Genomic DNA, 15,211 nt, shown 5'->3' with positions numbered 1-15,211 from the left:
GTGAACCGGCGCTATCGCTGCGAGTCAGCGCCAAACACACGTTTCCGCCCCAGGGCACTCGCGCAAGGACAAGGGCGTACGGGACGCAGTGGAAATAACCTTTAACAAAAAGCGCGTGCTTGCTAATCAACATACAGACATGGCAGGCCTGGTTAACCTTTGAACCGCCATCCCTGATAGGAGGGCCTTGCACACGCTGACTAAGATGGTGATAAAACGGAGGAGGGGGAAGGACGGCGGCATGGCAGCAACGGAAACTACGAGCGTGGTGTGTTGGAAATGCTGCTGTCATGTCACATAGCTTACACATAATAGGTATGGGTTTTTGGTCATGCCATGTGTTTGTTTTGAAAGTACGGTGGTAACGGTGTGGAAATATTACTTTTGTGACCAAAATGGTTAACAATATGATCACAATATCTAATTTAGTCCTCCTTTAAGTGCAAATATAGGTCAATTACAGACAACTGATTTTTCTTCCGCCATGTTACGTTAAAGAAAAATGAATGACGTAGTACATTAGACAACAGAAAGCGCTCAGACTCTCAGATGTTAATTGTGGTAAAAAGGTATACACAGTAAATCTGATCATTTAGAGAATTACATTTTGAAATAGTACAACCACCTGAAATTATATTGAAAATACACTTCTAAAATCGCACAAAAACTAAGAGTTTTACCGGACATTTGGGCAAATGTCGCAAGAATGCAGTTCAAGGTTTTAGGTAAAATAAGAAATTATATACGCAAGAAGTTACGTGACTACAACACAGCGATATTGTACACGGCGTCGCCTGTTGCCAAAGACAAGGTGGACTGTTTTTATGATTAGCAGTGCTCCATTTAGTTATTCAAATAAGATAGCATAACAGCACCAGCCAGAGGTTTGGAGACACTTCTTCGTGCTACTGAATGGGAAGATGTCCTCATCAGTTAGAAATTCTGCAATAGTTGGTTAACTTATTTTTACAGTAAATTTCCATTACGCTATGACAAAGTCTGATTCGGAAAACAAACAAATCAAAGATTGTATAAATTGTGTTTTGACATGCCTGTTTAAGAAACATACTGTATGTCATCGAGCGTTGACCATCATATGCTGCACTGTACATTAAAACACACACACACACACACACACACACACACACGCACACACACACACACACGGTAATTGGTCTTACCTGCAGAGCTCTTTGCTCGCGACTCAGCTTGCTGGAGTCGGCATAAAGCTCCGTGGTGACGCATTTAAAGCGGTCGCCGACGTAGCCTGACGAGTTGGCAATCCTTTTGGCGAGGCTGGACCGACGAGAGTTTCTGGCCGAGGTCTGGCAACCGTCCTCGTCCTCGTCCTCGTCGTCGCCCTCGCCTTGAGACTCCCCGAGGTCCACAACGCTGTCTTCGTTTTCAGTGTCTCTACACATAGCTTCTTTCGCAGTATATTGCGAATGACTAGCGTGGGGACCCCTGCTGTCCCGCTGCCCTTTGTCCTTACCAGAGCTGCGCTCCCCGGACGTCCGGGCGCAGCGCAAGGTGCTCTGGTCGTCGTCTGCAGGGTCCGGGCTAGGGCACTGTTCCTCTGAGGAGTCGTCGTGTTCTTGGCTGAGCTTCCCTGGATTATTTGTGGATGTGCCAGATGTTGCTCCAGGAGAGCCTGTGTCCTGATGAACCTTTGGCTTTCCTAAGAGCGTTTCCTGATGCTGCCTGTCTGCAGGGTTGTGTCTCTGTGTGGAGCTCTGTCCTGAGAGCATTGGATAAGGATGAGAAAGGTGAAATTTTGGCTCGTACTCTGTCCGCATTGTGTTTTGGTTGCTGTGGTAACGTTCACTTTGGTCAAAAGTTGAAGACTCCATGGAGGGTTTCTTCTGGACGTTTGGGGTAGACTCAGGATCAGTGTCCGAGTGAACAAGGTCAATGCAGTCAATCCTTTCGCGGTACGCTACAGATGGAGAAGGTCTTTTCATATGATTGCCACCTTGTCCTTCTTTATCATAATTTATTTGGCTCCCTTCTCTCATCTCCTTGCCCATGTTTTTCTCTCGTTCATCAAAAGAACTTCGGGATTTTTCCTGTGCCCGTGGCTTCAAGTTGCCATCCCCCCTTTCAGACAATTTGTTATCGGAGTGAGGCTGCATCAGGGGGTGAGTCATCTTCTGTGAGTTGTAGGCAAGGTATTCCCCTGCTGAACCAGGCGGCAAGTTGTGGTAAGGTAAAGGGTGTTTTGCTGCCAAGTGGGTTGGATAAAGGCTATTGTTGCCCAGCAACACTGGGTGAGGGTAGACAGGACCTTTCCCTGCAATTGGCAGGGAGTGAAGTGCCATGCTGTCAGGGATGGGGTAGTGCAGATATTGATTGGCATAGGCCAAGCTGTGGTTTAGGTAAGCATCACTCTGAGGAAGGTACAGAGGTCCAGCCGGGTGTCCGTTCTCCAACATGGGCCTCTTGTACGTTTCAGGAGTGGTTTCTCCTCTCTTAGCACTCTGAGAGGACTTCTCCGCTCCTTCTCTGTGGTGGCCCATAACTGTGACATGTTCTGACTGAATAGGGCTGTGTTTGACCCAGTCACCATTGGGTTTGGGAGAAAGAACCCTGGAACTGATGTGAGAGGATTCCGAGTGTTGAGTAGTCGACTCACTTATCCTTGGACAGGACGAGCTGCGCTGCTGAGGCAGCACCCTTTCCAGATTCTTGTGTTTGATGACTGAGGGCGAGGAGCCTTTGGCTTGTGAAGGTCCCACATCTGCATTGGGCCGAGGAGATGGGGATAAGCCCTGTGTGTGCTGTGTTTGGGAGGGAGACCGGCTGGGTACAACCCAGGAGGAGTGTAAAGTGCTGATCATCTCTGGTCTCTCTGATGCCTTTGAAGAAGTGCTGTTTACCACAGAGTGAGGGTGTGAGGAGGGAGAGAGGGATAGGTTGTCTTTTAGGAGCTCTCCACTAGGGGGAAGTCCGTAACGTGCACCAGGAGCGATATTGTCCATCTTAATGGGGAACCCATTAGGAGGCAGCCCAAACTCAAGCATTCTTCCAGACAAATCCAACGGCTTCTCTCCCGATTCTTTGGTTGCTTGGGGTGGGTGAGCAGTCCTGTCAAAGTTGGACTTTGAGGGTGACCTGCTCGGTCTCTTTTCAGCACCGGGAGCCCCGTCTCTTTGTCTGGGTCGGGCAGGGGAAGGCTGCTCTGAGGCCATGCTGCTCACAGATAATAGATGCGATATAGGCTGCGTGGCAGACGGTGAGGCAGATATTGAAGCTGAAGAGGAGGGCAGCTGGCCCATCCTTGCAACTGGCCTTTGTAAATCCAGTGAATTGTCAATGAGCGGTTGGGAGAGGCGAGAAGACGCGTGAGGTGAAGAGTCAGTCGGCAGACTATTATTATTCCCACCACTGGTAGAACCCGTGCTTGTATTACTGCTGTTATTGCTAGTTCCACTCCGAGAGGGCGGTCGACTTGGCCGACTGCTCCTGTTTGGCGATCGCTCCCTCTCTATAGCAGACGGATGGTGCTGAGGATGAGGGGAAGAATGGTGAAGCTGCTGCACAAACGAAGGAGCAACACCAAGCGCTTTGTCTTGGCAGTGTACCAAAGACGTGGGGGCCACCGTGACAGGGGGGATCCTCATGGAAGGTGCCACCAGGGGAGATGATATAGTGGGAGGGGGGTAAGGAGGCATATAGTAGATCCTCTCGGCGGCAGAGGTGACTACAGCAGGGTTGACGTTCCCACCCTGCGGTGCACAGAGAGAAGGGTAGGCCAGATGCTGGGGCAGGTAAGGGTTGGGCTGGCTGAGCAATGAAGCTTTATACATGTTCAGAGCCGCATACTTAGAGGAGTCCATGAAGGGATACATGCTGGCTTCTGGGTAGGGGTTGAGCCAGGGCAGACGAAGATAGCTCCCACCAGGCGTCGCCAAGCTCATTTCAGGGACTTTTTCCCCTGGTGCCACCCGTCGTTCCAAGCTTAAACCCTCCGCTCCGGGAATCATCACCGGCTTGTGGAGATTAGCAGGGATGCCCTTGTAGAGGCCCAGGTATCCGTTAGTGGGTTTACGACTGTCCAGCGGGCCGTCTGGTTTGTAGACTAGCTCTGGTAGACCATCCCGGCTGTAACCAAGCGGGAGGACAGATGCCTCTCTACTCTTTTCCGTCTGAAGCGTTCTGATCCCTGGATACACAACGCCGCCGTGGAGGCGAAGTCCATCGTGTATCAGGGCGCCTCGGTCCAGCCCCATGGCCGCCAGGGGCGTCAACCTTGCATCCACCTGCACGGTGCACAGAAAATAAGACATGCTTCATATTTTTCCCCTCACTAAAAATAACTTGTGACGATTTGAAAGGATCAGCGGATAGACTCACCATGTTTGCAATGTGGTTCCCTCGTCTTAGTTCCAGATTGGTTTGTGTCTCAGCATCGACATCACGAACAGATGTAGCCCTGTGGAGATGAGCAAGTATTTAGCACCAAATGTCTTGGCTCCGGCACAAAAACCCTTCATAACAGCAGTTCTGTTGTTGCCAAACTGCCCTTGTTCTAGAGGCACATCCGCTTATGGAATTCCTAAAGTCAAAGCACTGTTCTACTTAGATCAGTGGCGCATAAAAGCCATCAAATGTGGCACACATTCGGGTGCTGCAACGTCAGACCAGCCTTTCCTTTTAGGACAAGCTCACCACAGTTGAGAGCAATGTGTGAGCTAAGCTTCACTTCCACCCGCCAGGAACACTCAACACCACACACATCCCTCCTCCCCCTCTGCTGACCCCCATTCTGACCACCCCCGTGGGCTAGACGCACATTGTGGAGCTGCCGCTCTTCAGTGACGTCCCCCACACACTGGGCTTTCAGTGGCCTCTCTGACCTGCGCTCTGGGCTGCTTCAGCCCCGCCGAGCGAGGCCAGATTATACATCAGAGACCACATCGGCGGGGGACTATTTACCGCCCGTCGACACAGCAACGCGGGATTGGCAGCCGTGCACGTCTGCAGAAAAAGCGCGGCATTCAAACAGGTCTCGCAAAATCCACAGCCAACAAAAGACATTTGTTTTTGAAAAGGCTAAATCTAGCCAAGGTATTAAAAAAAAAAAAAGGATCGGAATGATGCAAGGGATTTGATTGTGTGTGAAATGCCTTATAATCTGCTATTAATTGGTCTGTTAAACGGATCATTTGCAATTATTCATTTGAAGGAACACCTAAATTGGTCTTTCACAGTAAATCTGTCCCTGTAGCTGGGTTATGACAAGATTGGGCAACCGACAGCCTATTGGCGATAAAGGACACGCCAGAGCTTTTAAATGGGGCCTCCCACAACAATCAAATTCATTTAATTTTTTATACACATTTCTTCCTGATCAGGTCTCGACATCATGCTATTATTAAGCAATCTAAATAACCTCATTTTACACAACAGTCAGCAGTCAGTAGCGATCGCATTTGACACGTCTTTGAGTGAGCGTGCTGCAGGTTTTGTATCTCGATTGATTACTTTCAGAAAAGGAGTCGTTATCATAAATAACTGGCAGGTAGCAGTTGCATTGCAACGCAGTCATTTTACGACTCGTCTACGCTGCGGGCGTACTGGCTTTTATGTCTGTTTGTCCCACCGTTAAGCCCCTTGACAGCGGTACACATAGGGGTTACATTGTGTCTAACCAAAAAGATCTGTTTCTTAGCTGTGGTCCGTATAGGCCCGAGAAGTACTCTGTTGTAATACACTTTTCCACCACTTGCAGCAGTAAGAACAATCTCAAACAAGTCCGGAGCTAAAGTCATAGAAGTTTCTTTGGGCCAAAAATGATGACTTACGACTTTAATTTACACTTAAACAAATTAATTCATTATTAATTTAGTTTATTTTAAGCACAATGTAATTGTTATACATTACATTTTTTGTCAGTTATTTATGAGTCCATTATTTTTCAGTATATTTGATTTGTAATTATTTTTCTAATTAGCCTGACTTAAGCCTAAGGTTTATGTTAAATAAATATTTGTGATTAACACATGGTTTCATATCATTTGACAGGGTGATAAAATTGAATATAATTATTAAATACAATGAACTAAATGGTCCCTAGAGTGTGAATGTTGTCTGTCTATCTGTGTTGGCCCTGTGATGAGGTGGCGACTTGTCCAGGGTGTACCCCGCCTACCGCCCCAAAAGGGACAAGCGGTAGAAAATGGATGGATGGATGGACAATTAAAATCAAGAGTAAGATGACTAATTCAGTGTTAATATTTGAGTGGCCCCCCTGGACTCCTGTTGTGGAAAAGTTGGGCTCAGAGATCAAATAGCTTAAGAACCCTTGGTGGAACAAAAATGCTCTGAATATATGCGGAAAAAATATTCGTAGCTAGATGACGCATGAATGACTAGTTGGGGTGTAACGGTTCGCTTCACAGTTTGCTCCGTACCGTATTTCGGTACCGTGAGGGAACAGAATTTAAAACATAATAAAACAACCAAACGTCTTATGTTCAATGATTTGTAAAATGTAGCATGACAATATTTGCAATATGCTAGCAGGTCATTCTCCACCAAATGAAATTCTCGGATTCTGCGGATCGGTACGGAGCTTCCTGTTCGGTACGGCTGCTCCCCGATTTGATCCAAATACCGTACCAGTATCCGTTAGACCCCTAGAGACTAGCAAACAGACGCAAATAGAAGACTTGAACAAGACCCATTTTCTTTTCGTTTGTTAACGACGTCGCCTTGGGAAAAAAGTACAAATGAATTACTCGTAAGGGACCATCATTTTCCGTAATATTGAGAGAAATGCTAACAACTGAGCGGAATATGTTAATAAAATTGCATTATTTCATCTAAATGCTCAAATCCACACAAACTTTAAAGCCTCTTTTGCGTAGCGACCCGCCTTGTCCACACTTGTTTACATACGTGATGACTCCATATGAGGACATTTTTTGCGAGGCGGCCCTAATAAGGGGAGCAGGCGCAGGAAGGAGGTGGGAGGCCTACGCCTGATAGCGGGAGGGGGGGCGGGGCGCCTTTAAATAGTAAAATGCGAAGCCTTGCCGCGCTCAGCAGTGCTGAGAGCAGCAGAGAAAGCCTTCTCTTCTATCATCCCAGAGGAACGACTCGGAGCCTCGCTGGCACGCCACTTTTATTGCTGTGACCTGAGGCCCATTAATCAGGCTGCTGCGGGCCCCTCATCACGGTTCCTCTCTGTCCCAGTGCGCCCCAACCCCCATCCCTCCTTGTCGTCCTCCCACACACACGCACACACCACCTCCTGACCGAGGCGAGCAGGCCTGCCTCCACAACATCCGCATATGACACAACTGAAACGCTGTGTGCAGGCGGAGCAGGCGCATGCACGTGCACATGCGTCACTCCCGTTTCCTGTCTCTGTAGGTCGTGGTCGCACACGCACGCACACACGCACACAGACACACGCACACCGGAGAAGCTCATCTGGCATTGAAAAAGCAATCTGCGCTCAATGAGACTGAACAAGATAACAAAAAATAAGCCTCTTATAGGAATGTAGACATTTGACGGCATGCGGCCGTGACAGACAAACGCGCGACTTAAGACGACACCTCTGCGAGGCAGGTTTTTGGGTCCGAGCGACAAAAAAATTATTCATTCATTTCAGTTAGCTTGGCTTAAGGATGAAAGACAAAAAGCACAAGGGAGCGGTACCTTAAAATCCGAATTGTTAAAAAAAAATGCTTTGGAAATCGCACTTTACAAATCAAGACAGCAAATCCTGGGAAATTTCATGTTTTGTAATTAAAGACTAAAATTTGATTGGTAAAAATTTCCTGATAGCAAAGAAGCGGCTGTGAAACGACAAGTGGTTAACTTAAGTTTAGACTGTTAAAATGCTACTTCAAATATCAGATGAACAGTTGTTGGGGTGGGGAAAAATATTCATTCAGCAATATATATTAATGATATCTATCCAACCATCCATCCATTCTCTACCGCTTGTCCCTTTCGGGGTCGCTGGAGCCTATCTCAGCTGCATTCGGGCGGTAGGCGGGGTACACCCTGGACAAGTCTCCACCTCATCACAGGGCCAACACAGATAGACAGACAACATCCACACACTAGGGACCATTTAGTGTTGCCAATCAACCTATCCCCAGGTGCATGTCTTTGGAGGTGGGAGGGGCCTATCCCCAGGTGCATGTCTTTGGAAGTGGGAGGGGCCTATCCCCAGGTGCATGTCTTTGGAGGTGGGAGGGGCCTATCCCCAGGTGCATGTCTTTGGAGGTGGGAGGAAGCCGGAGTAGAACCCACGCAGTCACGGGGAGAACATGCAAACTCCACACAGAAAGATCCCGAGCCCGGGATTGAACCCAGGACCTATTATTGATATTTTTATGCAAAGTGTTGCTGTATTGCTACCTCGCAGTGAGCAAATCAATACAAGAAGTCGACAGTTAAGAAGTTTTTTTTTGTTTTTTTTTACATTTAAGTGGCAATGAACTTGGTCCACTTTCTGTACACTGTAAAAAGTTTCATTGTAAATTCACAGTAAACACGATCAGAGTTTGTGGAGCCAAGTAATAAATGTTCAAAGTTTTGTGGCGAGCCATCAGATCAAAGTTTGGCGCCATACCACGTCCACACCTTACGGCGTAGGCAAAATTCCTTTGCAATATTTCATCGCCCATCTGTCTAGTGGCTGTCATTTTAAAGGGGAACATTATCAGCAGACCTATGTAAGCGTCAATATATACCTTGATGTTGCAGAAAAAAAGACCATATATTTTTTTAACCGATTTCCGAACTCTAAATGGGTGAATTTTGGCGAATTAAACGCCTTTCTAATATTCACTCTCGGAGCAAATCCGCCATTTTCTCAAACACCGAGTCAAATCAGCTCTGTTATTTTCCATTTTTTCGACTGTTTTCCGTACCTTGGAGACATCATGCCTCGTCGGTGTGTTGTCGGAGGGTGTAACAACACCAACAGGGACGGATTCAAGTTGCACCAGTGGCCCAAAGATGCCAAAGTGGCAAGAAATTGGACGTTTGTTCCGCACACTTTACCCACGAAAGCTATGCTACGACAGAGATGGCAAGAATGTGTGGATATCCTGCGACACTCAAAGCAGATGCATTTCCAACCATAAAGTCAAAGAAATCTGCCGCCAGACCCCCATTGAATCTGCCGGAGTGTGTGAGCAATTCAGGGACAAAGGACCTCGGTAGCACGGCAAGCAATGGCGGCAGTTTGTTCCCGCAGACGAGCGAGCTAAACCCCCTGGATGTCTTGGCTCACACCGTCAAGAGAAGAATATCGACCCTAGCTTCCCTGGCCTGCTGACATCAACTCCAAAACTGGACAGATCAGCTTTCAGGAAAAGAGCGCGGATGAGGGTATGTCTACAGAATATATTAATTGATGAAAATTGGGCTGTCTGCACTCTCAAAGCGCATGTTGTTGCCAAATGTATTTCATATGCTGTAAACCTAGTTCATAGTTGTTAGTTTCCTTTAATGCCAAACAAACACATACCAATCGTTGGCTAGAAGGCGATCGCCGAATTCGTCCTCGCTTTCTCCCGTGTCGCTGGCTGTCGTGTCATTTGTCGGTTTCGCTTGTGTACGGTTCAAACCGATATGGCTCAATAGCTTCAGTTTCTTCTTCAATTTGGTTTTCGCTACCTGCCTCCACACTACAACCATCCGTTTCAATACATGCGTAATCTGTTGAATCGCTTAAGCCGCTGAAATCCGAGTCTGAATCCGAGCTAATGTCGCTATAGCTTGCAGTTCTTTCCTCCATGTTTGTTTGTGTTGGCTTCACTATGTGACGTCACAGGAAAATGGACGGGTGGTTAAAATCAGGCACGTTGAAGCTTTTTTTTAGGGATATTGCGTGATGGGTAAAATTTTTATAAAAAACTTCAAAAAATATAATAAGCCACTGGGAACTGGTTTTTAATGGTTTTAACCCTTCTGAAATTGTGATAATGTTCCCCTTTAACTGCGACTCATTTGCTCTCGAGTACAAGCACAAACCCTGTTTTTGGCCTTAAAATGGCCAACGGAAACCAAGATGGCTGACTTTGTTTTCAAATATGGGTACTTGAGACTTTTATGTGCGTCTTTTCATGAACGACGTCCCCAGTGATTTTTGTGTCGATACATAATCTGGTGGCTGGGGCTAATTTATTTCTAATTTTCAAGGGGGCGTTAGATTCAATTGTGAAATATCATGTTCGATAGCCACAAAAAAAATGCAACATTTCGCCGGACCTGACGCGCTCGCAAAAATTGGTCAGTTTTTGTGCACATTAAGGGCCTCAAAAATACAAAAGTGAGATAAAAATAATGCACAAAGCCATTACACCACTACACCAATACATCATCCCACTACCATCAGGGCGCAGGTACAGAACAATCAAATTCCGGAGGGCCCGCCTCAGGAAAAGCCTGATCCCTGCAGCTATAGCCGCACTTAACAGCAGGCCCGGCCGACCTGTCTGACAAGCCTGTAAATGTGTGTTAGTCATGTATGATGTCTTTTTGTTATTTTTTTGTGTGTGATGTGTAATGTCTAGTGTTTAAATGTACGGCAGTGACAATGAATTTCCCCAAGGGGACCAATAAATCTAATCTAATCTAATCTAATCTAATTACAATACGGGCCCTCATTACTCGCTAATAATTGCTTTATTTTCATGGTAACATTTACAGTAATTTGCTGGCAAGTTGAATGCTGTTAAATATAAGGGCACTGTGATTTTTACAGTTATTTGTTGTAAGGTTACCGTAATTTCTGGACCGTAGGGCGCACCGCATTATAAGGCGCACTGCAGGTGAATGGTCTATTTTTGATCTTTTTTCATATATTAGGCGCACCGAATTATAGGGCGCATTAAACAAGTTTTTTCTAAATGTAAAAGACTTCCTTGTGGTCTACATAACATGTGATTGTGGTTCTTTGCTCAAAATGTTGCATAGATGATGTTTTACACATCATCTTCAAGCCGCTTTCTGACAGTCGCTTCAGGCTGCGCCGTTTTGTGGGCGCTCTTATTTACGTGGCTCACCTTCGACAGCGTCTTCTCCCCGTCATCTTTGTTGTAGCGTGCAAGGACGGGAGTGGAAGAAGTGTCAAAAGATGGCGCTAACTGTTTTAATGACATTCACACTTTACTTCAATTATTAACGGAGCAGCATCTCCTCATCCGGAAACAACAACACAGGAAATGTGTCCCGTGAAAAAACGTCCGACAGGAACTCTAATAACTAAAGTTCCTTGGGTGAATAATGTAAAGTCACTACACCGGTATGTTTTAGTGCTTTCATGACGAGTTTACTGACAGATATATGTAAGAACTTTACACTACTTTATATTAGAAATGGCAACAATGGAGGATGAATGTCACATAAGAAGACAGAGGAAAAAGAAGAAGCTTATCGACTAGCGGACGTGCACAATTTTTCAGGACTTCTACAGATCCCAAATACAGATCAGCAGGTACCAGAAGGTAAGAAAAGTTGCTTTTGCATAATATTGCTAACCAAAACGCCAGATAATATGTCTTACCTTATACACACACACCATAATAATACTCCTATGTTTAATGCGCCAACAATCCTTCAAGCGGTGCGGCTTCATAGCTTACCAAAGTCGTAGTAAAACATTTTGATAGATTTTTGAGCACCGTGCGTAATGTTCTATATTTTCAATGGAACATTTAAAATGTTGGTGTTGTTTACTTGAGACATATTGCAATCATAGTGCTGTCTACACTTATCTCTTATGTTTGACTGCCATTTACTGGTCACAATTATCATTACACCATGTACTAAATAAAATAGTTGAGGTCATAGGTGAGTAAGCTTAACCAGACTTATTCCTTACATTAGGTTCACCGGGTTATAAGGCTAATTGTCGAGTTTTGAACAAAAAAGGATTTTAAGTGCGCCTTATAGTCCGTAAAATACGGTAAGTAATAAATGGAAATTGATCGTTTAAATTACGTTTTTGTTTTACTCAATGAATCTATGTACATATAAAGAACTTGTAGTTAAAGAATCATTTTAAACCTATAATTGAACTATGGAGAACATCGCAATATTGTATTGTATCGTAGCTCAAGTATCGAGATGCGTATTGTGAAGTAACCACAATACCCAGCCCCATACAGTTGAGTTTGATGAAATGGATTATATCTACTACAAATGGCTTCACGATCTGAACAAATGAGAGATGAAAAGGTCCCTACTCCACTGTCCTGTTTCTGCGGCGCTTGTCCCTCTTGATTGAATGAGCAGCCACATACACAACAACAACACGTCTAATAGGGTGACGCATTTGGTCTAATTAAGCACCAAGTGTCGCCGTGCATCTTTATTAATTGCCTGGCAAATGCAGGTGCGTTGACTTTGACAGCAGAAGGACCGCTCAGGGTTGGAAGGGTCAAACATTGGACGTCCCCGCCAGTGTTTACATTGCAGAGTACGGCGACAAAATGTTAGCAGGTTTCACACGCAGGGAGTGTTGATATTGTCATGAAAGTCATTAACAACACAACACTTGCTGCAGACTAAGTGTGACTACACCCCCTGATTACGACATATATACACACACACACACACACACACACTTCGAACCCCTCCCACACGTGCTCGCGATGGAGTTTTTCTTCCCCTGATCCCTCATTGCAGCCTCATTGCGTGCACAAATTGCGCACAGTAGGACGAAGCGCCGCTCCATTATCCGTCGTCATTATGGGCCAAGCCAACAGCTCAGGAAAATGGGCGCATCATACTTTGCTAACATTAGAATAATTAGCCGGCATTTATAGCACGATAAGTGTGCATCAGCCACGATGAAAGTATCTACAAGATAAATTGTGTTTTAAATATGTTGGTAAGTAAGACTCCTTTTATTTTTATATACACGCATACATGATAGTTGTTGCTAGCATAACTAACATGTCATTATCACCCCCTGCTGGACTGGAGTGGAACATATTCTACCCGCCTGACTTAAACGGAAAACCTGCTAAGGTGGTAAACACGTGTGTTTTTCTTAACAGCATGAAGCCAGCAAGAAACTTAACTTGGCTGACTGGCTTGGAATATCAATATGAAAATGAATATTGTTTCACTCTGGCAAGGTGGGGATCAAAGCTGCATTGAAAACAACCATGATAAAAAGTCGTGGCGGCTAGCTCTCTATGCTGCTGAGGAGTGCATCGAGTACAGCGAGCTAACACACAGCATGGATCGCTATGGGTAGCTGGGCTGCGTCGCGGGGAAAGCGAGGTTCTTGTAAAGATGATCGCTGACATTGTGAAAGCTTAACATGAAGGAAGGAGGACAGCCATGATTTCAAGGGTCACTTTTATAACATCCATATTACGAAAGTACGTACTTTACGTTGTTACGTCCTAAAAGTTGTAAGTGGGTGGGATATAATGCTTAAAATACAATGAAAAGTTAGCACCCTGTAGCCATCTGCGTAAATGTTGCAAACAGCCCCTTCAACTTAATGTACATCCTAAAAATCAGATTTCAGTCAGACTAGTGCTGTGAGATATTACAATATATATTGTAGTACGACATTAAAATGTCCGTCTTACAATAGCTTATTGTTTATATCGTAATTTTCGGCTTCGGCTAATGTATCTGAGCAACAATGCTACGTTCTGGTACCATTTTTACATCGCTTGAAAGAACTTTTGCCTGGATGTCAACAACATTAACAAGACAGAGACCACAATGGAAGCTAAACCAACAAAACTCAAAGAGGATTTGGTGCCAAAATGGGAGAAGAGACTTCGGAACTCTTGTTTGAATTGAAAAAAAGTCAAGACACAGACCGGACAACAATAGCCGTTAGCGAGTTGCACATGTCTATTTTTTCCTATTACTTGAAAACACGACGTGAATAACAGTACAGAGACAGTGTTAAAATGCGACAAAATATTAACGTTAGTGATGAAAAGAAAACCATAACAAATGAGCCTAATAGCTAAACAGTTGTCTAAGGCTACGATCACACTGTGGGCTAGGAAGTCCAATGCAGATTTTTTTGTGAAATCTGATCTTTTTATGTAGTAGTTCACATTACAAAAAAAAAAAGCTATATCTAATGTGAACGCAATCTGACCCACTTATAGACATGACATCATGGCGTCACACGTGCTGCAGTGTTTACAGAAGTAAACCCATATGGGTTCAATCCTGGTATGTTTTTTCCTGGTGCATTTGTGGCAATTGTAAGGATTTTGTGCAATAAAAGTCAACTTTTTTTTTTTTTTAAATGATTGCGTGTACAAGATTAAGAAGGAAGATGGCAAGTATTTTGGCTCTCGCAGTTTGGGGGACATGAGCTTCGATGTCTTCTCCGAAGAACATGTGAGCGAGCAGTCGGAGACAGAAGTGGTGGAATATTGACGCGAGTTCCTAAAAATTTATTTTCACCTCTTATCTGCCCATTTCTCAACTATTTATTTTGCAACCGTATATTTAGGTGAAAAATGATGCTTCTTACTATTTGATGACGTACTGGTCGGATGCAGTAGCATCAGATACATTTATATCCACATACAAAAGAGGCCTTGGAGCGGATTTAAAATAACATGGAACATGGAAAAACCAAATAAAGGTCCCACATATGGGCAAAAAAAATCTGAACTGACCTGCAGTGTGAACCAGGCTTGTGTATGACAAGCAGTCCCGCAGAGACAGACAAATAACATCAATTCATATGCGCAGGGATGATTAATAATCACTGTCAAAAAAAAGGACTGGTATTAACCATATTTTTTTGTTTTTACATATAAACGATATGCATTATAAATAAAATGAGAGAAGGTAAGCCAAATTGGCATTGATTTCTTGTGCAAACTGTGTATAAATACATTCACAAACATATATATGTATGTTTATATGTACACAAATATACATATATACACATTAGGGATGTCACAGTATGAACATTAGTTATCACGATTATTGTGACCAAAATTATCACGGTTATTATTATCGCGGTAATTTTAAATGTGCTCAAAATTTTCTAAAACTACTTATACTGAAATCCATTAACAAAGTTAAAACATTTTTTAAACGCAAACACATTGAAAATGTATATATGTACCTCAAGTAGAAAGTTGAATGTGCATATGAAAGCAACACAAGCATTATAAAAAAGTAATATGGCAGAAACAAAATAACAAATACAAATGAATGTGAAAACTTCGCAAGTTGG

At 44.4% G+C, this 15,211-nt stretch overlaps 1 protein-coding gene across 2 annotated transcripts in view; it reads right to left on the bottom strand.

Annotated features, from left to right (window-relative positions):
• The window catches only part of bcor (BCL6 corepressor), an 86,031-nt gene that overhangs the window by 49,865 nt on the left and 20,955 nt on the right, over positions 1 to 15,211 (bottom strand). For both annotated transcript variants that reach the window (XM_061970671.2, XM_061970672.2), the window contains exons 2-3: positions 4,354 to 4,432; positions 1,182 to 4,259 (exon numbers count right to left, since the gene is read on the bottom strand). In XM_061970671.2, the coding sequence (XP_061826655.1) occupies positions 1,182 to 4,259; positions 4,354 to 4,356 (3,081 nt within the window). In that variant the 5' untranslated portion in view covers positions 4,357 to 4,432. The remainder of the gene's footprint in view (positions 1 to 1,181; positions 4,260 to 4,353; positions 4,433 to 15,211) is intronic.

Source organism: Nerophis lumbriciformis, linkage group LG13, assembly GCF_033978685.3.
Source record: "Nerophis lumbriciformis linkage group LG13, RoL_Nlum_v2.1, whole genome shotgun sequence".
Lineage (NCBI taxonomy): Eukaryota > Metazoa > Chordata > Actinopteri > Syngnathiformes > Syngnathidae > Nerophis > Nerophis lumbriciformis.
Note: the sequence above shows the minus strand (reverse complement) of the source record. Positions and strands in the feature narration are given on the sequence as shown.